Raw genomic sequence first — 24,659 nt, forward strand, 5'->3', positions numbered from 1 at the left:
TGACAGATCTCTAAAATATTTGTGTTTTCTCATTTTTATGACAGGTGGTCTAATAAATTTGTTAAGCACTGTATATCTATATGTACACACTGGTACCTGGGGGGGGGGGGGGGGGGGGGGGGGGTCGTAAAATGATTAATAGGAGACGAAGGGTGAACAAGTGCTTTTATTTTGAAAGGTGCGGCAGGAAGCGGCGCCGTATGGGCGTGTCACGGATGTGCCATAGTGAACGCCTTGACTGCGGCTTTCCAGTGAGACCGGGCTCTGCGGCAGGCTGAACGGCGACGGGCCCGTTATCTATTCCGCTGTGCTATTTACCAGTTAGTTCTGTTTGGGTTGTTTTTTTTTCCCTCAGGGACGGGGGGCACGTTTTTCTTTTACTGCGGAGACCGGGGTCATGGCTAGCCGCTCACTGTGGTCGCTCTGTCTGCTGCTGGCGCTGCTGCCGCCGCGGGAAGGTAAGGCTTTTGTCTCCCCCCCCCCCCACCTCCACCACCACCACCACCACACGCACCGCCTCGCACACCTCATCACTGATCACCCATGATGTGCGCCTTTTGTGTGCCGCGCTCGCGATTCGGGGGGCCCGACTAACGGTCCTGGAAGCAGACATCACCTTATTACCCCCCCCCCCCCCCAGTCTCTCGGTGCGTTATTACGCGCGGGCCTACACGTGTTACAGATTGACCCATTGACGCTTGACCTCGGTCCAGACATTACTAATCGCTGTCATTAACCAGCTGTAATAGATTAATGACACATTGATATTAAGTGATTGTATGGAGAGTGTTACAGCAGGTCCGGTCATTGTAGAGGGGGCAGCGTTACACCACCCTCAGCAGCAGCCCCCGGTCCGCCCGGATCACGGCTGCACGCGCCGGGGCTGAGAATGATGTCACTCTCACCGACTAGGAATATGGGAAGTTAGCCCCCCCCCCATACACACACACACACACACACACAAGGGACCATCACCAGGGTGCAGGAGACTCATCCTCCTCATGTGGGGCCGCACGTTGACCTGTGAATTTAAAACAAAAGAAAAAAGGGGGGGGGGGGGCATGGACTGAATGAAAAGCTGCAGTCATAAGATGAAAAATGCAAATTATGCAAATGGGATGATGTTAATTGATGTCCCGAACTGGGAGGTTGGGTTTAGGCAGAATAGTTATCTATGAGAATATGAAGTTAGTTGGAGGGGGGGGGGGGGGTCAGGGTGAGGATTGGATTGGAGATTTCAGGGTGGCACCTGCTGGAATGAGTCTCCCCTGATAATGGCTCTGACCCCTGGACGCTCTGGTGTCTGTCAGTACATAGCCAATAGCAGTGGCCTCAACCTCCCCCCAATTTTAGAATCAGCTGACGGCCCGAGGGTCCCGGGCCAGCCCACCGACACCGCCTCTCAACAGACGCTACCTGGTGAAACACAGAACCCTTGTAGCTCCTCTAGCAAGGCTGCGTTCAGACCACATCCCGGTAACGGCCCTGGAATCCATCCGCCTGTGTAGCGATGCGGAAAGTGAGATTGTGGCGGTCGGGCTGGTGGACGGGCTTTTAGCAGCGAACCTCCCGACATTATTATTATTATTATTATTATTAATTAATAGGCCTTTCTGCCAGAAAGCCTTTCTAACTGGGTTTCTTCTGGGTTAACGTTGTGAAACGGTCGCAGTTTGGTTAGGTTTAGGGGAAAAAAAAAATCAGGGTTTGGGTTAAAATAAGGACGGGACACGAACCGCTGTCTCCTGGGTCAGAGTCCTGTCTTTCTGCCAGGAGGGCTTTCTGTCAGAAAGCCTCGAAGGCAAACCTCTCCCGCGTGCCCCGAGCAGCTCAGGTGCACACTGCACAGATCGCTGACAGAGAACAATCCAAAGAAAATGAATTTCAATTTGTGTTGCGGAGGTTTGTTGTTTTTTTTCTACCCCATTAATTGTGACCCTCGACCTGCTACAGTGAAATGCTGCTTACATCAGTATGCACACACACACACACACACACACACACACACACACACACTCACACACACACACACTCACCATGTGTGTTGTTTGTGAGCGGCAGCCAATGAGGTCAGCCAGCGTTTGTTTGCCTCCGCTTTTGTTTCCTTTCTGGTTAATGATCTCCGCTCTGCGATCCGGACAACAGAGACAGAGAGGATTAGCGCACTGTGGGCCCAGTTTGGCACCCGGACCGGAGTTCAGGATCTGTGTGACACAGTAACACCGGCAGGGCCTGGAAAGCTGATCAATACAATGGGCAATACCGCTGCAAAAATAAAAGGAGGCTTAAATCAAAGAGATCAGTTTCAGCTTCAACACATTCACGCGGCATGAATTCTTTTTTTTTGGGGGGGGGGGGTTTACGCGTCAGATTCAGCGTAACGTGTCTGGCATCCTCTGTCCCTCTCCTCTGTCCTCTCTGGACTGTAGTCCTGTCTCAGGACCTGGACCTGTCCGACGCCCTGGGTGGTGACGACGATGACAGTAAACCACGTGAGTACAATAGAACTGTTGAGATGTTCGAGGTCCGGCATGTGTGTAGTTTGCATGTTCTCCATGTCACAGTGCACGGGGAGTGAGGGTGGGGGGGGGGGGGTTGTGGTCCTCCAAATGTTCTTAGAACTATGAAAAAGTTCCGCCAGTCTAAAAAAAACCAACTCATCTCTCTCCTTCACAACAGCAACCCCTCCGCCCAAGCCGGCTGGAGCACCGGCAGGAGGAGCAGCAGGAGGAGCAGCAGCAGGAGGAGGTAAGGTCCCGCACTGCGTCACTGATTGTATACACCGGAGCAGCGAGCGGGTCGAGCTGGTCCCGGTAATCGGCCTTGGTATCTGTACAGTATGCGTACGTAGTGCCGTCTGTGCTCTCTGCAGATCTTAGCCTGGAGGATTTCTTTAAAGACGACGACGGCGGCACCACCACCACCACCACCACCACCACCACCAAAGCCCCGACCAAGGTTGTGCCCAAAGGCCCCGCGGGCACCAAGGCGCCGGTCAAGCCCAAACCCAAGCCAGGTGAGAGAATGCACCCTCCCCTCTGTGCGTGCCGCCGGCCGTGCTTTCCCTCCCGAGGCCTGTACCGGGAGCTGCCCGGTCTTTGTTAGAGGCCTTTCATGTCCCTGCTTTGTATTTCATGAACCAGCTTTGAGTTTTTCGTCCAAATCCACGTCAGTTTGCTTTGTGTGTGATTTTGCTCTCTCAGTTCACGTTTGTTTTTGCATTTGCATTGACCCCTTGACCTTTTGACCCCTACAGCTGGAGATGACTTTAACCTGGCCGATGCCTTGGACCCCAACAATGACATTGGTGGCAAGGATAAGAACAAGGGGCAGGGAGGTGGGTGGGAGTGTCTCCCGCAGGATCTGTATTTGTAGTAGGGCTGCAACTGAACATCACTTTCATCACCCGTCGTCACGATTAACCGATGAATCGTTTAGTCTATAAAATGTCAACAAATGTCAAAAGTGATGCCTTCAAATAGCTTCTTGCTGTATGAATACAGCATAGATGGATAAAATGCACCACATTTAATATTTCTATCACGTCAAACAGAGGAATAACCTGTTTCAGTCTACAGACAGGTGTCCAGAAATCCAGGGGGAGCTCCAAGGAAGGTTTAACTTGCTTCAGCGGATTTGAAAAACTCTGAAAGACGGACTGAAAGGTTCTCCTCAGTCGTTCCGAGGTTCCTGTAAAAACCTCCGAAGCCAACACAGCTCATTAAACAACTGCGGGCGGCCGCTGTAGCTCCACCACCAGCAGCTTTGATGGCTAATGGAAAGACAGCGTCAGTAAGAGGACACACAGTCTGTTTGTTTGGTGCTGCAGAAGAACTAAATAACTCTCCAAGAGAGGGAGCTCATTGTTCACCCCCCCCCACACACACACACTCTCTGCTGATAGAGTAACGCTTTCTTAGTTGAAGTCAAACATTATATATATATATATGTGACAGAAAATAAGGAAAAGCGCAATAGGCCCTCTTTAAATTAGTCTCTCCAACCTGTGTTGAAATGAAAACGTCGTTTGTGCTCGTTGGCGGCGTATTAATTCCATTCACTTGCATTCACGTAAGCGCCAAATCACAGCAAAAGTACTTTCCATACATAGAGCAGGCCTAGACTCCATTACAGAGAGCCAGACACAGTTCCCACCACTTAGTGACCTCGTCGTCTCCTCCCCCAGGTGGATTCTCTGACAGCGACCTGGCCGACGTCAGCAAAGACGACACCTACAAACCCGACAAAGGCAAAGGTAACGCCGGCACCTTTGTAGTCGACAGGGCGCGTAGAACCCGATGGCTTCAGAACAAGGGGCCGGGGGCTAACCTGTGTGACCTGTGTGTGTGTGTGTGTCCCCGCAGGCGGACGCCCGAGCGGCGACGGCGATCAGATCAACCAGTACGACGACGACAACGGTGGGTTGTCTCCGCCTGTGCTGTTTGTTCGCGAACGCATGAGCTTACTGTTTATCTGCGTGTGTGTGTGTGTTTGGTTCCAGAGACCACAGCAGAGGTGGGCACCATCGCGGGGATTGTCAGCGCGGTCGCCATGGCGCTGGTGGGCGCCATCAGCAGCTACATCTCCTACCAGAAGAAGAAACTGTGCTTCGGGATACAACGTAAGGCTTTTACACGAGACGCTGTTCGGTAGGTCATATTTCATGGTGGTCTAGCCACGTGATCTGCATCAGCAAAGTCCCTCCCAGGTTCTTGGGAAACGTAGCCGCTAGTGGCGGTCGTCAGGAAGAGTCACTTCCACTTGTTGATGCTCATTGAATGTGTTGTCGTGGCAGAGAGCCTGAACGCGGACATGGTGGCGGAGAAACCCGAGGCCGTGGTGGCCACAGAGCCCCAAGGTAAACACACACACACACACACACACACACACACACACACACACACTCTTTTTCCCGGGCCTCAGCGGTCACGCGTGTGCAAACCACTCTGCTTTCCTTTGTGCCTCCGCAGCCCAGCAGACCCTCCTGGAGCCGGCCAATGCTGAACCTCCCACTGACGAGAATGCTGTGTAACACACACAAAGGTCACCCACCCAACCCACCACCCCCTACACACACACACACACGCAGCCATGCTACAGGATAGACTTTCTATTGTGTAGCTTTTTTTTTTTTTCTTCTTCTTTTTTTTTAAACTGTCTGCTGCAAACGAGGCCGACAGCGTATGGAACCTTGCCAAATGTACGTGTATATAGTTATTTATTGTTTAACTGTTGGAAACACCACTAGCGATGCCGGTTCACAGTTATTGCCGCATGTGCGCTGTGGCTCTGGGGCTTCAGCTGTAGCATTTTGCCGAGCTCCAGGCACGCGGCGACGTCGGGGAAATTCAGTTCATCTTATTGTATGTCGATTCAGTCGAAACCGCTTCTCCCAGGTTCGACCGAATCACCTGGATTGCGCCGCAATGGAAGAACACCGAACGGCGCTTTATAATCAAAGCCTTGTAGCAACTGATTATGTAATCACTCGTGCAATGCGATAAAATGTGTAATCGCCCGTTGTCGCAGTAACCGGTTGCTTTATAAAGGGAAGTAACATGTAAAAGTAAGGGCACAGCATGCACTCATAGAACCGTAGTTACATCATGCAATACTGATGTTGACCAACAGTATGAATTTCTCTTATTCCTACAAAATGTGACATTTGTTATTTCATTTATTAGATTTTCAGTTTACTACACAACAGGTTTGATTGCATTTGGACCCACTTGGCGCATGTATTGACCTTTAATGGGCCCCACTGTTGGCTAATAAAAGTCCATTGGTGGGTCGAGGGGCGTACTCACAGAGCCGTTGACTGTCATGTTGACAAGTGGCATCATTAGTTGCTAGGCGCTGCTCCATCTACACCCCCGTCACGTTGTCCACCTCAGTGTACAAAGTTGCCTTATTCGGATTTGGATCTTTTCTGCAGAGGGGAAAAATAAGGCGCCTAAAACATTTCTGTGTACTTACAACCTGTGACTTTTTTTATAATGTAAATAGCCCTGATGTTTAAAAAAAAACAAACAAACAAACAAAAAAAAAAAAGTTGATTCTTTTTCTTCTACTAGCCTTTAATGACAATGCCTAATGAAGGAAGCCCGGATGAAGCTTGGTTTTTTTTTTTTTTTGGTTTTTCCAAAGTGGTGATGGGGAAATAATTGTAAGGAGAGCCGCTGTAAGTGAACCAATCCGTTAGCACTTGGGGGGGGGGGGGGTTGGTTGACGAGGAAAAAGCTCCAAAAACAAATCAATTTAAAAACGGAACGTCTAAAGAATAAATAAATAAATAAATAAAAAAAGGACACGGCGCACTTGATGTAGCATAAAAAAGGATGCTAGCTAAATCAGTTCCACTGCAGTTAGAACTCTTAAAAAAGATGCACAGAGGGCACTTCTCTTTCTGCAGTCACTTTTGGGGGGGGGGGGGGGGGGTGAAAAAGAGGAAACCCCAGCACGTTGTTTTCCGGGGGGGGGGGGGGGGGGGGGGCGGCTGTGACGAGGCCCGCCAGCAAGCAGAAAATGCAGTGACTTATGTTGTCGACCCGACACGTTTTATTGTGGTTAGCGTCAGGGGCGTGTGTGCAGAAGAAGGGTGGACTTGTCTTCATCCCATGGTGGCCATTTTGAATTGAGATTGGTTGTGAGGGGTCGGCACATGTGTAAAACTAGCATCTTCGTTGGCGTGGACCAGACAGCTGTTCTTGGAAGCCCCAAACAAACTGAATAAGTAGATAAAGACAAATACAAGACGCCGTAACGTGTAGCTGGACCACAATGCCATACGTCTCCTGATTAGCGCGTTAAACGCATTTCCCTTCCTCACAAAACATTCACGAATTTGCACGAAACTGTAACCTGCATGCACGAGATACTGAAAAGAAAAGCGACATACTCTTAAAAACACTGGTCCATAGCACTACTGTGGTCAAAACCATCACTGGTTACCCTTAACCGGGTTACTTAATAATAGGTACTGTACCAAAACCAGGTAAGCTAATATATATAGGAATAATAATAATACTAATTCAATGACACCATTATTGAATTTAAAAACTTTCAGTAAAATGATCCAGAATCTGTGAAATCCTCAAAAGTTTGCCCAGTTCACTGCAGTTACAATTATTGCCTCAGTGCGCTTCAAACTAACTAGCTCGTATACGAAGCTGTTGAAGGCTGCCGTCACTGGCTAACCACTGCATGTAGTGATTGACAGACAGGGCAAACACTTCTTCTTCTTCTTTATTTTCTTTCTTGTGAAGCATACAGAGGCCTTTAAAAAGGCGTTCCCGCCGGTAGCCTCCGAAATGGCCACGGTGGGGTAGTTCGGTCAGGGAGGGGCTTGGATCGGTTGCCGCTGGCTGAGACGAAAAAAAAACAAAAACAAAACAAACTAGAACTCTGTTGTAGCCGTGTAGATGACGTTAGCGGCGGTAGTTAGCTTTAGGACCTTGAATAGTGTCATAACGAGTGCTTTTGGAACGTCGTGATGGCTGTACATATTCCCGTGAGCCGCTCTGTGTTTGTACTACTAGCAGCGTTTTTAAGAGCATCATCATGCTCCATATGAAACTATACTCTTTTGTGTGTGTTTACACTCTTCGCCCGCTCTTTTTACACTCTTTGTACCCGACTTTTCCTAACAACCTAGCTTAATCTTTTTTTTTTTCGTAGCTAGTTTGCCGCTTCGTGGTGAGTGAGCTTCTTCTGTACTGCCAACGGTTTGCTGTTTTCCTAAAGACTTGCTTTGATTCGGGTGACCCGGGACGTCGTTCCCCGTTTTCTATACCGTCTGATGTTTAGTGTGTCTTGTCGTTTTCTAGAACCGCTCTAGTGAGAGTTATTGCACCCCAACGCGGCGCCGGGAAAGACGCACAACTTGAGATTGTTCGAAGACAACTGTATGATTGCAGTTGGTTTGCGTGAGGGTTAAAAACAACACTGTGCTTCTAACACTTTATCCGTTAGGTCTGGGTCTTGTTCACCCTGAATGAACTGAGCTTCCAAGTTGGGTATTTCCGAGGTGAGTGTCGGTGGTTCTCAACACTCTCACGCATACTAAGTCTCCACGATTCATTCCAGCTGGCGCTTGGGCCTGTGCATGTCTCTTGGAGACGCACGTGGCTTTTCAAGATGTTAAGAACAAAGAAGCGGAGCAAGCGCTGATGGGTAGGCCGACTACCGCTGCGCACTGTTAATGAGCTGGGCCGTGTCTGATAGAGTAGTCTGTGTTTGCGCCGAGGCGGACGCGCGAGGGGTTTTGGATTTCAGCTCTCGGCCTGAATGAGTTGGAGCCCCCTTGTCGCGTCGTGTCGTTTCCAGATACTGAGGGAGTGTGTGTGTGTGTGTGTGTGTTGTGTGAGTGTCGGTGGCCTATAGAACGAGTGTGTTGCGTATCCGACGGGACACGGCACAGTCCTTTTGTGTTGCGCCTTTCTTAAACGGTCCACCTGCGAGGCTGGTTTGCGCAAAGGTAGGCTCCTGTCTGTGGCAAATCATCATCAGTCGGTCATTGTCACGTCCCAACCTTTGGCGGGACCCCAACAAAAACTCCACCGCCGACCCAATCGACCACAGTGAGACACCTTTAAAACAACCAAAAGACGCACAAAAAGAGAGGCGGCAAGTCTGGGAGTCCCCATGCCAGAAGTCTCTCCCCTTCCGGTGCTGGGGATTAGGGTCCTCAAGTACTTCCTCCAGGTCCAGGCCAGGTGCACCTCATTGGGCAATCACAATCAACAACACAGATGTGGTCTCCGTTGCCGGTAACATCTTGTTAAATTTCACAACGCTTGCTTAATATTCAAAATTCATAGCCCACCCCCCGTTTACCAGATTGGTGGCTTCAGGTGAGCCCGATCAAGAACGTGAGGGAACGCGGTTGTCCCAAGGAGGAAAACGTCTTTCGGCCCGACAGTAGAAGCTTCCCAGTTTTGGAACATGTAAATAAGCAATAAAAGTAAAAAAAAAAGGGCCATTACTTAAATCTTGACTTGGGGTTCCGTAATCATCAAATCTTGGGATCTAAAAATAAATCACTTATTTGTGACGTTTTCTGGCATTAGACAGAAGCTCACGTACATTTTTGAGGACCGTAGAACCTAACCACGCATGCAGATACCCAATGTAGCATGTACAGAACCCGGGGGGTTTTTTGGAATTTGTTGGGGTTTTGGAGACAGCCCTCAACTCGGCAGACAGTCTGACAGATCTTTGCGCAACCAGACCTCGATGGGCCAGTGTTCCCGCAGAAGAGAACATGTAGAGAAACTAACGTCCGAGGAGTCTCAAACGCAAATCCAACGTGGTTTTGAGCTGCCTGTTGAACTTGATTAGCGTTCAGGGACTCGGGAGTGGTTGGAGTAGACCACATCACGCATGGATACACCTCTCTCTGCCCTATCAGCTGTAATTCAAATGGCGCTTCTCTCTTTGCCTTATACCCTGCACAGTCCCGCAGGGGACACGCCACAGTATTCATCCAACACCCCATAGCTGCGCCCGAGCGAGAGCAACACCCACGGCTTTCAGCTCCTTTGGGTGGTTACCTTGGACAAACGGGAGGGGGGGGGCGGGGCAGAGTACCCAGAGGACTGAAAGGTTGTGGGTGTTTCGTCAAGCTCAGGCCGCCAACAACAAAACGACAAACCTTTCTGCTTACTGAATGTATTGAATATTTAGCAAAAAAACAAACCCTTTGGCTTGTAGCAAAAATACCAATTCACCAAAGATGTAGCATCGGTTGAGAATCACTTTGCCTTTACGTATTGGGATCGAATTGTCTTCGTTTGTAAGAAAAAAAGGTCTCGAAATAGGGATCGAATCTGGGCTTGAAACCGGAATGTCACACAGGATGCCCTCGCCGTCCCGAGTGCAACACCGAAAATGAATTCACAATGCCGACTGTGCGACCGCGGTTGTTGGCACTGCTTTAAGACTCAGCGTGGACGGTTGTCCTGGTCGCCAGACTGGACGGAAAATACGGTGGGGGTTGACACTATATGATCATAGGGCTTGAGATACTACAGTCTGTTGTGATCGGTCATACCATTAGACTGAGTTGAGGGGCGGGCAGTAGTACACTCTAGTGCCTATTACCGTGCCATGCAAAGCCAGCCAAAGTCCTGCAACCCCACCTTTTTTTTGTGGGGGGGTTAGGGCGACAACCAAAACGTCACGACTTCCCAGCGATGCAGATATTTGAGGGCTGGCTTTGCAAGGCTACCTGTCACCTACGACACATACACACCTGCCCAGTATACTGTTCTCATACACACACACACACACACACACACACACACACACTTTGATGCATGCTTTTTCTCTCCCTCTGTCCTTGTAGCTGAACTTTCTGACGACTGAATGTTGGACAGTCTTCATTGCTTTCAGTGTAATAGTGAAACTCCTCGTATTCTCTCTTATTCCACTATGATAACTCTCTGGCAATATGTTACAGGTACTTGTTACTAATATGAACCAATAAAAGAAACCGTTTAAAAAAAAGAAAAAAAAGAAAAACAGAGACTTTGAGAATTCTTCCTTTTTTTTAATTTTTTTTAAATGGAATGTCGGAAGTGATTGTGGCTCATTAGGGTTTTTTTTTTTTTGGTGTTTAACTTCACATAATTAGACGGACATGTTATTTACACGAAAAGGCCAACATTCCACAGGTAGACGGTGTGATTTAGAGGTTGCATGGCGTTAGAGGAAAGAAAAACTACACAGATAAGACAAATAAATAAAAAAGGTGTGAGAGAGGGTAAGAACTGATGCGCCGCTCTTCTAATGCGGCTTAACCGACCGCCGCCAGGGAGAGACGAGCACTGCGCTGTTACCGTCATCGGCCAGATTTCAAACAAGAGTGAAGTCAACAGTCGCTGGTAAAGAAAACGCTCAAAAAAAAAAAAAAAAAAGGAGGGAGGACTCGGCGATATCGGTGCGGTGAGGTGTCTGGAGCCCAAAGGATACTAAAAAGACGAAACCCGCCCCCAGCCACAGCCCGTTTCCTGGTAAGTGGTACAGAGGTATCTGCTGCCATACCACCAGACTACAGCCCGCCATTAATACATGACGTGGAACTTCCTGTTATGCTGGTTTTGCACATTACCGTGCTGCTACTTTAAGTATTTCCCGTATACAGCGCCTATAGAAAACCACCACACCCTGTCAAAACCCTCTGTATACTGTTCTATATTATAACCCTCGACATTAACGTGGAAATTTTAAAACGTCAATGTGCAATTATTATAAAAGTAAAAATACCTGGTTTGGACGAGCCCCTTAGATCAACCATGATCACCTGGCTCAGGTGCAACCAATCACCAGGCTAACTGCTGACAGGGTATGATGATTTTTTTTTATAGGCACCGTAGGCGTAGATATAATATACGTATATAGGTAACTATATATTGTCTTTGCTGTATTCTGATTTTAAGTGTTTGTATATGTTGTGTGTAGCGTGACGGGGGCTACAACTTTAATCTCACGGGGCGACCCTGTGTTGTCAAAGAACAAGCGAGTGAACTTTGATTGTATAGACTTGTTAGTTTAATACATTTCTTTTCCCTCTCACACTCAATTACTTCTTATTTTATCACGTATAGGTATTTCACTCTTTGTTGTGGAATCGGAAACCGTAATAGAAAAACACAAAAAAAAAATTAAAAAAAAATGGATGCCGTGGGCTCAAATGCTAAAAAGGCTGGGAAACTAAATGGATTCATGTAAGAAGAGAGAGGAAGTGGTTTCATTGAAGCGCCACAGGTAACTGCAGTCCTTTGGAACATGTTACTGGCAGCCAGTCTGCAGTGAATAACAAGAGCCCTGAGACAAAGAGTAGCAATTCTTCATACAAATATTAAAAAAAAACAAAAAACAAAACACTGCAGATAAAACTGGTGGCAACTTTACTGAACCGAACCGAGAAGGGTGGGGGGGTTAGAGTCTTTCTTCAAATACTTTCTTTTCTAACACATGCAGTAAATTCTCAAATAGTGGCTGGGGCCTTTATTTTGAAGCAGGCTTAAGAGACAGGTCTCGGTTTAATAGAATATTCTGATGGCGTCGTGTTGTGATCTGCTCCCGTTGCTCCGTGTTAAAAGTCACTGCGTTGTGCTGTTAATACCAACAACGCGGTTCGATTTGGGATATTATTATGTATTGATTTAATAGCTTGTTGCATTGGCTTTAGGAGCGCTGACTGAAAAACAAACGGCGCCCGTTATTTGGTCTCTAGAAGGCTTTTTGAGCAGGAACCGCGTCGCTCTTTCAACTCCAAAATTGTAGGAACAAAAGAATGAAGACGCTTTTTCCCCCCCGACACACAAATCTTTCCCGTTAACTTGCAAAATGCTGTCGGCTGTCGCCTCGTGGCACTCGTGCGTTATTATTTGTTTATGTAGTTCGATGCGTTATGAGGATAGTAGTTTGTTTCACATCCGCCCTCCAGAAACGGAGCCGGCCTCCATAAAGACCGTCCCGCTGTTATCTTAGTCTGGAGTTAACTCGGTGGTTCGTTAGTTTGGGGGGCCTGCGACCGCGTGGGAGAGGGGAGGGGGCGAGCCTGCTTTCAACACGGAAAATAAATTACTAAAATGCACAACGAGCAAGTGGAGTGTGGCGATGTGGGTCGTCTGCCGCGTCGCTCGCCAACCGATGCGCGGACATTCCGGCTGTATTTCGGTACATCGGCCGGCCCTAGACAGCGGTGTGCAGCGGGGTTCCAGTTGTGTGTGTCGGGGAGTGTTCAGAGGAGGAGGACAAGGAGTGGGAGGAGGCCTCTCTCTGCAGCTCCTCCACCCTCCTCTGGAGCTCCTCTCTGAGGATCAGCAGCTCCTTCAGGGTCTGGTGCACCGGCACCTGAAAAAAAAAACACATCGCCAGAGTCAGAAACTAAGGCTTTCCTCTCCATGGGTAACTCAAAAGGTGGACAACCACCCCCCCCATCCTCCATCACCAACCACAGAAGCAGTGTACCTGAGGTCTCATGCGTGGGTTCCAGCGGGCGTAGTAGCCGCTCCACAGCTCCAGATGTCTGGAGGAAACCAGCGGATACAGAACATGGTGCTCGTAGTCCACGTAGAAGGGGTTGGTGAAGTCCTCTTGCTGGCTGGGAGGGGACAGAGACAATCACGCCAGCCGTCCACTCCGACTCCTATCACACCAATGTGGGAAGTTATCTCACCTGTTAATGTAGGACCACAGGGACACGGCCTTGGTCTGCACCTCCTGCACAGGACAGAAGAAGAGCTTAATTGTGACGTGGCTCTGACGGCCCCGTCGCCCCTGTTCACAGAAGAATGGTACGCACCTTGGCTGCCCTCTCCTGTTCACTGTTGTAGAGGAATGTGCCGAACAGGCAGCTGTAGAGGTGGTCCAGCGCTGTGATCAGGAACAGCTCGTTGAACTCGAAGGCCGCTGGGAACTGCGGCGAAAAGAAGGACACAGGAGTGAGCGGCTCGTGAGCCGGCTGGCGGAGCGCCTGCGCGCGAGTGTGTCGAGCGTGCGACGCACTGACCTGTCGAGTCATCTGCCAAACGCAATCGATGAACTGGACGAAGAGAGGCGAGCGCTCGGAGTTGGCGTGGTTCTCATCCCCGTGCCCCACGCGCTGCGACGCGGAAAAAAACAGCGTGAGATGTCCATGTCTATGGTTGATCATAAAGCGGATCTGGGTGCTGTATAAATACTGGGAGAGCATCGAAACGCTCGGCGCACAGCCCGTATTCAGACGCTGTGACTTTAAACGAGCCGCCAGGAGCGTGAAGGGCCAGGGGGAGACACATAAGGACTGTTTGCAACTGTGAATCACGCAAAGCTGCTCTAGTGGAGCCCCAGAATAAAAACACAGAGCTGGAAATGAGCACAATGTGGGACCTTTAACTACACGGTGCGAGTACAGGAGGCTTATGTAAAAGTAATGGCAGTTACAATAATTCCATTTGTTTTAGTAGATTTAGTTTTGATCATTAATGACGATGGTGTGGCAAGAATATTGCTGTTCCTTACGGCAGCAAACTTGTGTCCAAAACTAATCCACTCCTTCTCCACCAGAACCTGCAAACACACACACACACGCAGAGTAAATCATGACAGTGTACAGATGAGGACTGCAGTATATGGTTGATCTTGTGATGTAGTGTGTGTGTGTGTGTGTGTGTGTGTGTGTGCGACCTGGAATCCTCTGAGGGTGCGGTAGTGACTGTCCAGCATCAGCATGGCCAGCGAGGTGAGCTGAGCGGTCCGGTCCCAGCCGTCGCTGCAGTGAACCACCACCGACGTCTTCCCAGACTCCAGCTTATCAGCTATCTTTGCCGCTCCCGCCAACAACAGCTACACACACACACACACACACACACACACGAGTACACTTTGAGGTAACAAAACAACCCTGGGAATTCTTCTTCTTATCCTTCATGGTGTGTCGTAGTGCGTGGGATTTACCCGGATGTACTCGAGCCAGTGCGTCTGGTCAATAGCGGAGTGCCAGCGAGCTTCGTCTATGGTGGGGTAAACCACGTCCTTCATCTTCCTCAGGGACTCCCTCATCACGTGGATGTTGGGGATTTCCAGGAAGTTCAGCTCCACGTTTGGGTAGACGCTCTCACTCTCGAACCCTCCATCCTTCGCCTGCACGTGGTGGAGGGGGCCGGGGAAAGAGAACAGAGGCAGTCAACCCGTAAGATGAAGGTGAGGTAGAGAGGGGGGGGGGAAACACCCTTCCTGTCTAGACGCGTCTGTGTGGTACCTTGTTGGTGACCGCCACGCTACCCTGCCGGGCATCGAAGATGGTGAGCTTGTGGGACTGGGCGTTGGCGTCCATGATGATCTGGAGGAAGCGCTCGTCCTCTTTGCAGCGGCGGTCCGACGGTCCGACTAACGGCTGGCTGCAGCGCACGATGGTGGCCTGGGACTCTGGGTGAATCCAGGACAGGACCTGCGGGAGGAGCAAGGGCCGTTCAGGACCAGGGGGACGGCCAGAAAAACACACCAGGGAGCCACACTGTCGGCATTGGGTGGCATGTTCCGCACACACTGCGGTTTATTTGCTGCCCCACATACTCACTAGAGCTCCAAGTGTGGATTAATCCGCCGCTGAAAATAGTCCTCAACAAATGTTACACTTAATCCTGCAAATGTCATCTCCCCAGTTTGTGGCTCTCGGACTGACCGGTATGCGGTGTTTGGCCCTGAACACGGCCACCCGTCTGATGTCTTCATCGGCGATGTTGGTGGGGATGACCAGGACGGAGGGATAGGTGTCACACAGCTCATAGGTGCTGTTCATCTTGCTGATGGTCCAGCTCTCGTTAGGGAGGCCCTGACAAAAACACATCCAACCGCGTGTCAGGAGATGGTGGGAAAAAAAAAGTTTATTCCATACACTACTGCTATTTGTTATTAAGCAATATTGTAATTAGTTACATTTTACAGCTACTCTTTGCCCCAATTAGCAATTTCTTTTACTTGTTATACTTGTCGTGCGTTACCTGCCGTCTGTACTCCGCCGCTGGGTCGTACACCTTCCAGCCGTCCACAGGAAACTGCTCCTTATACAGGAAGGCGAACAGGGGCTGCCAGAGGACGTTATAGCGTTAGCGTTCAGTCACTATCGAGCTGGGAAAAAAAAAACGATGACGCCTTTCTGGCGGTTTACAAGCTGCCACATTTGAACGAGACTGACCAGGTTGCGGGAGAGGGGGAAGGCATGTTTGGCCAGCACCTCCGCCACGTCCGGATGGCTGTCCTCTGTCTTGTAGGCGAACCTGGGACTCCTCATGTCCTGACGCAGGGAGAGCGATCACAAGGCCGATCATCAGCACAATACGGGACCTTTGCGCACATTTTGCTGATAACCGCTTTTAAGGAAGGTTACGGATGCAGGACTTTAACTTGTAGTGTGGTATCAGTACTTATACTTAAGTGTGCTCATTTTCTGTTTTATATTATTGGAAATTAAATCTTTGTAGGTTGAAAAAAAAGAAAACCCCCAGTGTGTGTGTGTGTGTGTGTGTGAGTGGTACCTTGCAGACCAGCTCCAGTCCTTTGGTATTCTCTCCCTGGTTTGGAACACTGATGGTCTCCAGTCTGCTGATGACTCCCAGGTTCACATCAAGAACAAACGGAGACTCCTGGATGTGCACAGACCGTCATTAGACACACACACACACACACACACACACACTGGGGAGAAACCTTAAAAAAAAGGTATTAATTAATTAATTAAAATCATAAATGAGAGCTGCGGTACCCTTTCCACACTGGTGAAGTAGAGCTTGTAGTCTGTGATGGTCAGGGTTCCATTAACCAGACCACTGAATGGACAGATATACATCACATCCTTGACTGCGCGCACACACACACACACACACACACACACACACACACACACACACACACACACACACACACACACACACACACACACACACACACACACACAAACGGAGACGATAAGGTGTTGATTCATTGGCAGGTAAGTTATACGCACGTAGACTGTCATGTTTTAAATAAAATATCCCGTTTTAACGCACCTGTGGTCTGGATGGTCTCTCCTGGTAGCAGAGGAACCTGGTTCTGGAACGGTCTGGCCTGCGCCCCGTATCTCAGAGCTGGAAGGTTCTGCTGGAAGGAACACAGGCCAGTCAGCGGGCCCGCAACCTGGAGACGTGTACATAATATCGTAATGTGGACTCTTTTTCTTATGAAATGTAAAGATGTTGACTTTTGTCCTGTATTTTTCTGCTTTGTGCCGGTTGATGTCTTCATTATGTGGACTTCTTAAGTCCTCTTCCCCTTGGGGTGATTGCCCTGATTCATAACGCCTGTCCCAGTTGGTATAAATACCAGTTGGGCTGTGTTTTATCCTAAAGCATTATTAGTCGGAATAAATGCATCCCCACTCTCTCTTTTTTTTTACTATATGATAAATAAAACAGCTAAAATCACACGGTATAAATACAAGAAATCTAATAGGAATTATGTAAAATGTTAATCGTGACGTTAGTCTCTGCAAAGTCACTAAATAAATGAACTCTTTTTATTAGAATGGTTAATAAAATCATTGAAAGACTGAGATGTCTTGACTTTTGTCTTGGGTCGAGCTCCAAAAACACCGGAGCCTACGTTTCCCACAATGCAAATCTACAGCCTCTTTCACACTCCAAACTTGTAGATTACACGTGTTATTTGTGGTTGTTCCTCCGGGGGGGGGGGGGGTTAGGGTTAGGGCAGGAGGAGGCGTGCAGACCAGGAGGACAGCGTGAGGAGAAAGGACAGACAGACAGACAGGCAGACAGACAGACAGACAGAGAGAGCGAGAGAGAGACTTGCCGAAGCATTGGAAGGATGTTCAGAATCACTTTCTCCATGGTAACAAAGCCCTTCATCTTGTGAATCTTGCTGCAGGGGAGAGCCAGCATGGAGAAAGCGAGAGAAAGTAGAGGAAATAGAGAGAGAGAGAGAGAGACATTACACAGCAAATAGACATCATTCTAGAAGTAGGATGCTGTTATTATCATCGCCAAATCTCAACACTGTACATAGTCTGCATTCACATAATAATGTATTCTGTTTGAGCTTGAAAGTTGGGCTCCCAAGTTAGTTTTTTTTTTAATCATAGTCATAGTCATGATTGGTATGGTAATTGTCATGCTCATGATAGCGATGTTCTGTTGGTGCTGGTTGCTGTTGGTTTTGACCATAGACTGTATATAAAGATGGAGGACGTGATCGCCCCCTGGTGGCTGGCTGCAGTATATAGGTCAAACTAAAAAAACAAAGCTGGTTTCTGTCATTTGAGGTCGTTCTTATCACACTGATGTCTGTTCAAGTGTTCTGATGAGTTTGGTTTTAATGAGTTATTTGATGCTATAGAAAGGGGGGGGGGGGGGGGGGTGAGACGTTAAAGTACAAAGATTTACAGTGATTCACCCACTGCAGAAAAAGCAGCACAAAGATTTACACCAAGACGACCGCATTTGAGGTCCATTCCACTGGTGGAAACTGGACTTGTGGGCTCTGTCGTGATTTTGACACTGTGGTGTTGTTATTATGGTGTCTTTTAATCTGTTGTCTTGTCAGTTCTGTACTTTCCCAAGCGTATATAAATGTCCTTTTGTACAGCACTTAAATAAACTTTACTTACTAAAGAACAAAAGAAAAAAAAAAAAAAAAAGCATGGAGAAAGGTGCAGAGAAAGGAAACAAGGCGAAAGGAATCACACTGAAGTGGAACAGGCAGAGGTGAGGACGAGCTCTGTTCTGTCCTCATGGAGGAAGTACTGATGGCACACTTAACCTCCGGCCCCCAGACATCGCTGACAAGTCTAGCCTAATCTGCAGCCACACGATCGCAAAAAAAACCTGAGCTCTGTGTGTGTGTGTGTGTGTGTGTGTCTTAAATGTACAGTATTCATCAGAAGACAAGACTACAACTCTTACCCTGGTATTCAGCCTCTTGGACACCTGGAGGTTAAACACACCAAGTACACGGGACACACACACATATACAAAACAAATGGAGTTCATGTGAAATGGAAACACCTACATTGTTGGTATCAAACTGAAGGTTACAGTAGGTTTCTTATTCGTACTGCTGCATATAGTGTGTAGCAGCGGTTCCCAACCTGGGGGTCGGGACCCCCACAAAAGGGTCACAAGACAAATCTGAGGGGGTCACTAGACGATTAAGAAGACAGGACAGCAGAGATACATATCTGCCACGCCAAATTCTATTCAATTTTCCGGTAATCTCTGCTTTGTGAATTACTACATGATTTACTAAAACAAGGAACTACTAACCAGTACACAAATGCAACCTGTGAAGAGGGGTCTCAAGGAGACATCGCATGGTTTTAAAAAGGGGGTCACAAGCTAAAAAGGTTGGGAACCACTGGTGTATATTATTGGAAAAGACACCATTCTGAGTTTGGTGACAGACGGGTGCAACACACAAGAGCCCAAAGCAACTGCGATATAGAATGAAATGCACTGCAACTTCAAGCAAGCACGACGACTGAAACCTGCTACGATGTAAAGAAGAGAGCTGCGGAGCAGGTGAGAAAATATATTGACTTGTATGTAATATTTCAACTGTGTGATCGCCACAAACTATGTTCCATTTACCTCCATTGTATTGGATGGAGGTGAATGGAGGGATACCGCCAACGGTATTAATTATTAAACGCGCTAACACGTGCTTCTTGTGACCCCTTTAAGCGTGATACTGGGACTTCTTGTCTATGTTCTACAGTAGGTGCTGCAACTAACAATTATTTCCATTATCGATTAATCTGCAGATTATTGTCACCATTAATCGATTAATCCTTTGGTCTATAAAATCACAATTTCCCAGAGCCCAGGTTGCTTCTTTTGTCCAACCAGCAGTCCAAAACCCAGAGACTCTTCATGTGCTGTCATAAACGATTTATCGATCGAATAATCGAGTAATCGTTGCGGCTCCATTCTACATTCATTACGTAAACGTAACGTAAACTTACTGGTAGAATCTGATCACCGTATCATTTTGACGACTGACAAACGATGACAAGGATTCAACAGCTACATCGGCCATGAGGTTATGACGGTGTGATTGATTTCTGACAGAACACCCCAGTCCCAGATTATGTTTTGCTTCCACCTTTCCTGTAGAACTACACTTAAAAAAGGCCCCATATTATTATTATTATTGTAGTTGTGACATCACAAACTCACAGAAGTCCTGACGGCTCGTTTAAAAAGGCGCAGTGTCTGAATACGGGCTGTGTCTCATTTCTCCGTGGGCCGAGCGTTTTTGATGCTTTCACAGTATTTACACAGCACCCAGAGCTGCTTTATAATCAAACAAGACATGGAGATCTCACTTTCTACAACATGGGACCTTTAAAAACAGGTCACGACACAAGTATCTGTAGCATACAGATGGCACACGTGAAGGAACGTTATAGCGAGGCCATCACAAATCTCTGTTCATTCCGCTCTTTATCCAGTGTCGCTGTGACTTACAGGAAAACTAGGCGCAACTCTCACACGGAAGAATTTTAGTTTCACACATGAAACGTACAACTAGTCACAGTGTGTTCAGCAGCTACTATTTTGTACAGCAGCTCAATAGCAGCTTACCTAAACAATGACAGAAGCTGTGACACGGAACACGCACACAGACACTCAACACACTAAGCTCTGCCCGCACACTGAAGTGCACACGTAGCACACACACACACATGCGCACGCGTTGCCATTTCTGCCGGCCTTACCGCGGAGACCTGGTCCTCTCCTGGCCATCACTAACTGAAGAAAGTGTGTGTGTGTGTGTGTGTGCGTGCGTGCGTGCGTGTGTTAGCTACCTTGTTCTCCCTGATGTCAAGTGGGACTGATCCTGAGATCTGACTGGAGATGGTGGCTGCTATCAGCTGTTTACACCACTCTACATGAGAACCTGTTGGACTGAACACAAAGACGTGAGAAAAAAAAACAGCCCTTTATTAGCAACCGACATTTGTTGTCCGTGCAGGTCACAAGATACAAGAAGCCTTTTTTTTTTTGTTGAGAATTTATTGCAGCCATATTGTGGCCTAAATAAGACAGTTTGGGACATATTAAGCTATTTCGACAGACAGCATAGTAGTAGTAGTTTCTGGAGATATGTTGCTCTTTAACATTTCCACTATACAAACTCGTCATTACTGGACTCCAGTGCAACCGCCATGATCACAAGCCGGCCTTGCCTCTGTTCTCCGTCGAGTGACAGCGACTGGAGCGTCACTTTAATCGCTGTGCCAGTGAGTTATTTAACAGGAATGCTTTTACAGATGTAACACATGAAATCATGCGGAAATGTCTCGCTACAACACTGGTTTAAATGAAGTTTCAAGCACATTGCTGCCGCCATGAAAAAATATTAGCTTAGTTTCTCCCAAGAACATATAACCTCTTTATATCACGAGATCCTTCTTGTGTTATAATTACATGTTTTTCTTATTATTAGGGCCTTAAGGTTGCTGCTGCATTTTTATGTCATCTTGAGGCCAATGTTTTGCAGACGGGCTCTGTGTCAAAATCTAGTTTTAAAGACTCTGTACCCCCACACAGGTGTTTTCAATGAGCCCGGCTGACTGGACTTCTGCTCAGGGTGAAGTTGGGCAGAGCTATGCTGGAAATGTGAGCTCAACATACGTCTTTTGAGGCTAACAAGTGGAGAGACCTGTGTGGGTGGACCGTAGGGGTGCAGGACCTTTAATGCGTTACCATTATGTTAATATTTTGGTTGATATTGTGCTCACATTCTTGAGTAAATGTCATCACATTACAACCAAAAGGACAATTTGACTAAAGCTGTATGGAATTAAATGTGTCTGTCACTGCATCTGTAAACACAACAGTTAGCAAAAGCGTGGGCTGCAATACACATAGATATATAGATACCTCTCTCTCTATCTCAATTAGTAGAAAATGCCAGACGTCTGTGTGGCTTTTGGATGCTCCAATGAAAGAAACGCAAAGACCCAAGCAACAGGAGATACTATTTCACAGATGAGAAGTTATTTTACAGTATTTTACTGCTACCATTGTGTTGAATCTGATACATCACAGTAAGCGATCCTTCTTTTAAGCTAACATAAGTGACTGTCCTGATACATAAAATAAGCCAGCTTATGTCAGGTAAAGAAAGAAAAGATGAACATTTTTTCTGTTAAGTTAGATGCTGAAGATGATATCGAGCATTATCATCAATCAGCTAGGTGTTATTGTGTTAAGTTTATCTACTTTAAAGTATTTGTTGACAGGAGGATAGACTTCCGGCTTTGATGCGTCAGGGGGCGCGTTGACGCATGTGTACGTGTGGGTTACATATCTCTGTACAATACCTTCTGTATTCGCGGTAACTGTTAGCTACTTTACATTAAGGCGGGCCTGTTTTAATGAGCTAACGCTAACGTTAGCTATTAGCTGTGTATTAGTCCACTAGTAACGTTAGCCTGTATGGTTTAGTCCAGCGACATGGGCTGCCTTCTCCTTGTTCACACATAGTATGGTGATTTACATAAGCTTGTAAGTTAGCCCATTCACCGTTAGCTACTGTATATTACAGTAACGCTACTGTCGCACCAGACTCCGTTCAAAAATCTGGCAATAGGTTGTAGCCTTTGCACAATGGAAAAGACTCTTGAGCCACTTTTAAAAGTTGATTTTTTTTTTGTGAAAAAGCGCTGCTATATGTTCTGTTATCTACGCCGAATTGAAGATATGACGCTCTTGATTCAGGATACATTTTGCGTAATATTTCATGGGGAGGGAGGGGGGGGTGACATATTGTGGGAAAGCAAAGACGAGCCTACTTGCGCAGCGTTTCACGTCGACGTTTGACGTTTTCTTGTAATATCGAGCTGCAAGTTCACTCACCTGTCCAGGCTTTCACCGGCGGCTGGTCCGCAGGTCGGCGAGCCCCAGGGCCTTCTGTTCGCCCCTGCCCCGTCCGCTCCCCCGGCAGCTCCGGCCTGTTTCTCCATCTGTCAGAGAACTGTTTACTCTCTGGGTCACTGGGGGCGGGGTGGACGGTTTCCTCTGATGCGGGGATGCGAATGAGATTAAAGCTCGAGCAAATTACAGCGCCCAGCCTCAGCGCACGCGCCTGTCCCGTTAGGCCTGTATCCGTTTAAAAAAATAAAACAAATAAAAAAAAGGTGTTTTACGGCTGTCGAGCGGGGCTTGTGGTTTCCTCGCGTTTGGTCGCTGCTTCCTCCTGCATCTCGCTCACTCGCATCTCTTCCTCGCTCCGTGGCTCCGCCTCTTCACAACACGCCAGAGATGCGGGGGATGAGAGGAAGGAGGAAACACGCCGCGGCTGTCAGACGGGTCACTCACGTCGCTGCGACAAGCGGAAGTGATGCGACACGGTCGGCTGCATCACGTCACACCATTGGCGTGAACTAGCCTCCGTCTGCATTGCGATACGTCCTACCTCAGCTGTGGTTTAGGAAGTTAGAGTTAAGGCTGCCTCCAGATGTTGGGACCGAGCTGCAGGGATATGCTCCCATTCTGCTCTTGCACAGAATAACTAACTAACAAATCTATAAACAGGATTACTTTAGCCTGATAAGAGGCTGTTAGCCCGAATTAGTCATGCTACATTTAAACACACGGGCCCAGCACCCCCATAGGCGAATAACAGTGTGCTCTTATTTTGAAGGAAGGGCAAAATTAGTAGAGTTGAAACCATGATCAAGTGTTAATGATTTGATTGGCTGAGTGCTGATCACGTGACTGCAGCTACGTCAGCTCCCAATATCTCAAACTACATTTCGTTTGGCATTTAATTTGACTTTATTTAATGTTTTGTATCAAGTATAGGCGACTCGTCATCGTGAAAGTTCAATTGTGAGAAACACAACAGATCAGTGATTTTACAATAACTTGCATGTGCTCATCAAAAACCACATCTATAATCAACAATCTCTCATTAGAAACCTATGAAAGCGCGCCATTTGTACACTTTGTGTATACTTTTTTCAGCATTTTTGTGTCTTGGTGTGATGTGTGCAAATGATTGAATAAACAACACATGCAAGGAGCCAGAGTCGGAAATCCTTAAATTAATTTAATCAGTAATATTTACAGAACAGGAGCCATCCAACAAACTGTGGAGATGATATACCATGATTAAAAGAAATATATTTGAAATGTATTCTGATTTTACTTTCCCTTGTTAATGCCAAAAAGATCCCGAAACACATTTCATGTGTATTTATTCCAAAAAAAAAAACAAAAACAAACAAAAAAAAAAAAGCAGGCTATATTATGACACAAAACCCCTCCGACTACAATCCCCTACATTAATGAGAGTCAAACTGAAACGAACAATGACAGAGTGCTTCTCAGATTCATCACCACAGAGCCAACATCGAAATAGCTAAAAAAAAAAAACTAAAAAAAAAAACGATCCATCATAGGAACTGAGAGGAGGATGTCAAGGTTTTGTGACAAGTGAACAGTATCCAGAAGCTTGTCTTTTCGTCCTGGGGTTAAACGAGTACAAACCCAAAAAGAAAGAAAAAAAAAAAAAAAGAGAAAGAAATGCCCTCAAAAATAAAATTTTAACCAATGGAGCAGAAATCCACAATTTATACCAACAATTTCTGAACCAATAGTACTTTCCTTTTTATAAAACTGTAAGATTTTACACTACATAAAATAATTGTATTTTACAACAATAGACCTTTAGGCAGTAAAATAGGTTTTGATTGAGGTAATTACATCATGGTGCTTGTACAAAGTAAAAAAAATAGATTTTTTTTTTAATCTGTTTTTCCCTAAAAACACAACCACTCAACCAATGCACACTGTTTTTTTTATGTTGCCGCCACTTTTTTTTTTTTTTGTCTCCGCTGTTTTACACACAAAACCTCCTCAATGAGATCAACCCATCCATCAAGGACGTCAAATACATGTCGGGAGTATCCGTTTGGTGGAGCCTGTGTTGGTTCACTTCCGTGAACTTAGGGGATCAGGTTGCGCTCTCTAAAATCTGCCCACTCTGACCATACCCGGACACAGAAAGGCGTCATGTTTGAGATTTGACATGCTTGCAGGTAGCCCAAAGTCCTGTTCTCTCTTGAAACGCCAAGATTTCAGTCTGACCCGTTCGCTGTGGTTTGCACT

The 24,659-nt window shown here is 47.1% G+C and overlaps 2 protein-coding genes across 2 annotated transcripts; one reads left to right on the forward strand and one right to left on the reverse strand.

The window, feature by feature from the left end:
* The first annotated feature begins 397 nt into the window (after positions 1-397).
* Positions 398-5,032, forward strand: cd99l2 (CD99 molecule-like 2). The gene is made up of 10 exons (XM_070930277.1): positions 398-458; positions 2,430-2,483; positions 2,680-2,748; positions 2,873-3,016; positions 3,257-3,337; positions 4,187-4,255; positions 4,365-4,418; positions 4,502-4,621; positions 4,796-4,858; positions 4,971-5,032. The coding sequence occupies exons 1-10, from the start codon at positions 398-400 to the stop codon at positions 5,030-5,032; spliced, it is 777 nt and encodes a 258-aa protein (XP_070786378.1).
* Positions 5,033-12,535: 7,503 nt separating this feature from the next.
* mtmr1a (myotubularin related protein 1a) lies at positions 12,536-22,684 on the reverse strand. The gene is made up of 17 exons (XM_070929560.1): positions 22,404-22,684; positions 20,348-20,447; positions 16,536-16,626; positions 16,253-16,347; positions 16,026-16,133; positions 15,686-15,784; positions 15,492-15,575; positions 15,173-15,322; positions 14,750-14,938; positions 14,446-14,631; positions 14,176-14,334; positions 14,011-14,058; positions 13,520-13,612; positions 13,313-13,426; positions 13,187-13,230; positions 12,979-13,111; positions 12,536-12,861 (listed from the first exon to the last, which is right to left on the reverse strand). The coding sequence occupies exons 1-17, from the start codon at positions 22,508-22,510 to the stop codon at positions 12,700-12,702; spliced, it is 1,962 nt and encodes a 653-aa protein (XP_070785661.1). The 5' UTR covers positions 22,511-22,684; the 3' UTR covers positions 12,536-12,699.
* Positions 22,685-24,659: the final 1,975 nt, after the last annotated feature.

The sequence above is a fragment of the Enoplosus armatus genome, chromosome 23 (genome assembly GCF_043641665.1).
Source record: "Enoplosus armatus isolate fEnoArm2 chromosome 23, fEnoArm2.hap1, whole genome shotgun sequence".
Classification (NCBI taxonomy): domain Eukaryota; kingdom Metazoa; phylum Chordata; class Actinopteri; order Centrarchiformes; family Enoplosidae; genus Enoplosus; species Enoplosus armatus.

Bases quoted from the DNA above. Each gene is read 5' to 3' on its own strand.
- mtmr1a (XM_070929560.1), bottom strand. From the start codon at position 22,510: ATGGAGAAACAGGCCGGAGCTGCCGGGGGAGCGGACGGGGCAGGGGCG. The intron at 16,134-16,252 runs GTACCGCAGCTC...GTGCACATCCAG, and splicing joins ACTTCACCAGTGTGGAAAGG to GAGTCTCCGTTTGTTCTTGA. The intron at 14,059-14,175 runs GTCGCACACACA...GTGTGTTTGCAG, and splicing joins GCACCCTCAGAGGATTCCAG to GTTCTGGTGGAGAAGGAGTG.
- cd99l2 (XM_070930277.1), top strand. From the start codon at position 398: ATGGCTAGCCGCTCACTGTGGTCGCTCTGTCTGCTGCTGGCGCTGCTG. The intron at 4,256-4,364 runs GTAACGCCGGCA...GTGTCCCCGCAG, and splicing joins CAAACCCGACAAAGGCAAAG to GCGGACGCCCGAGCGGCGAC. The intron at 4,859-4,970 runs GTAAACACACAC...GTGCCTCCGCAG, and splicing joins GGTGGCCACAGAGCCCCAAG to CCCAGCAGACCCTCCTGGAG.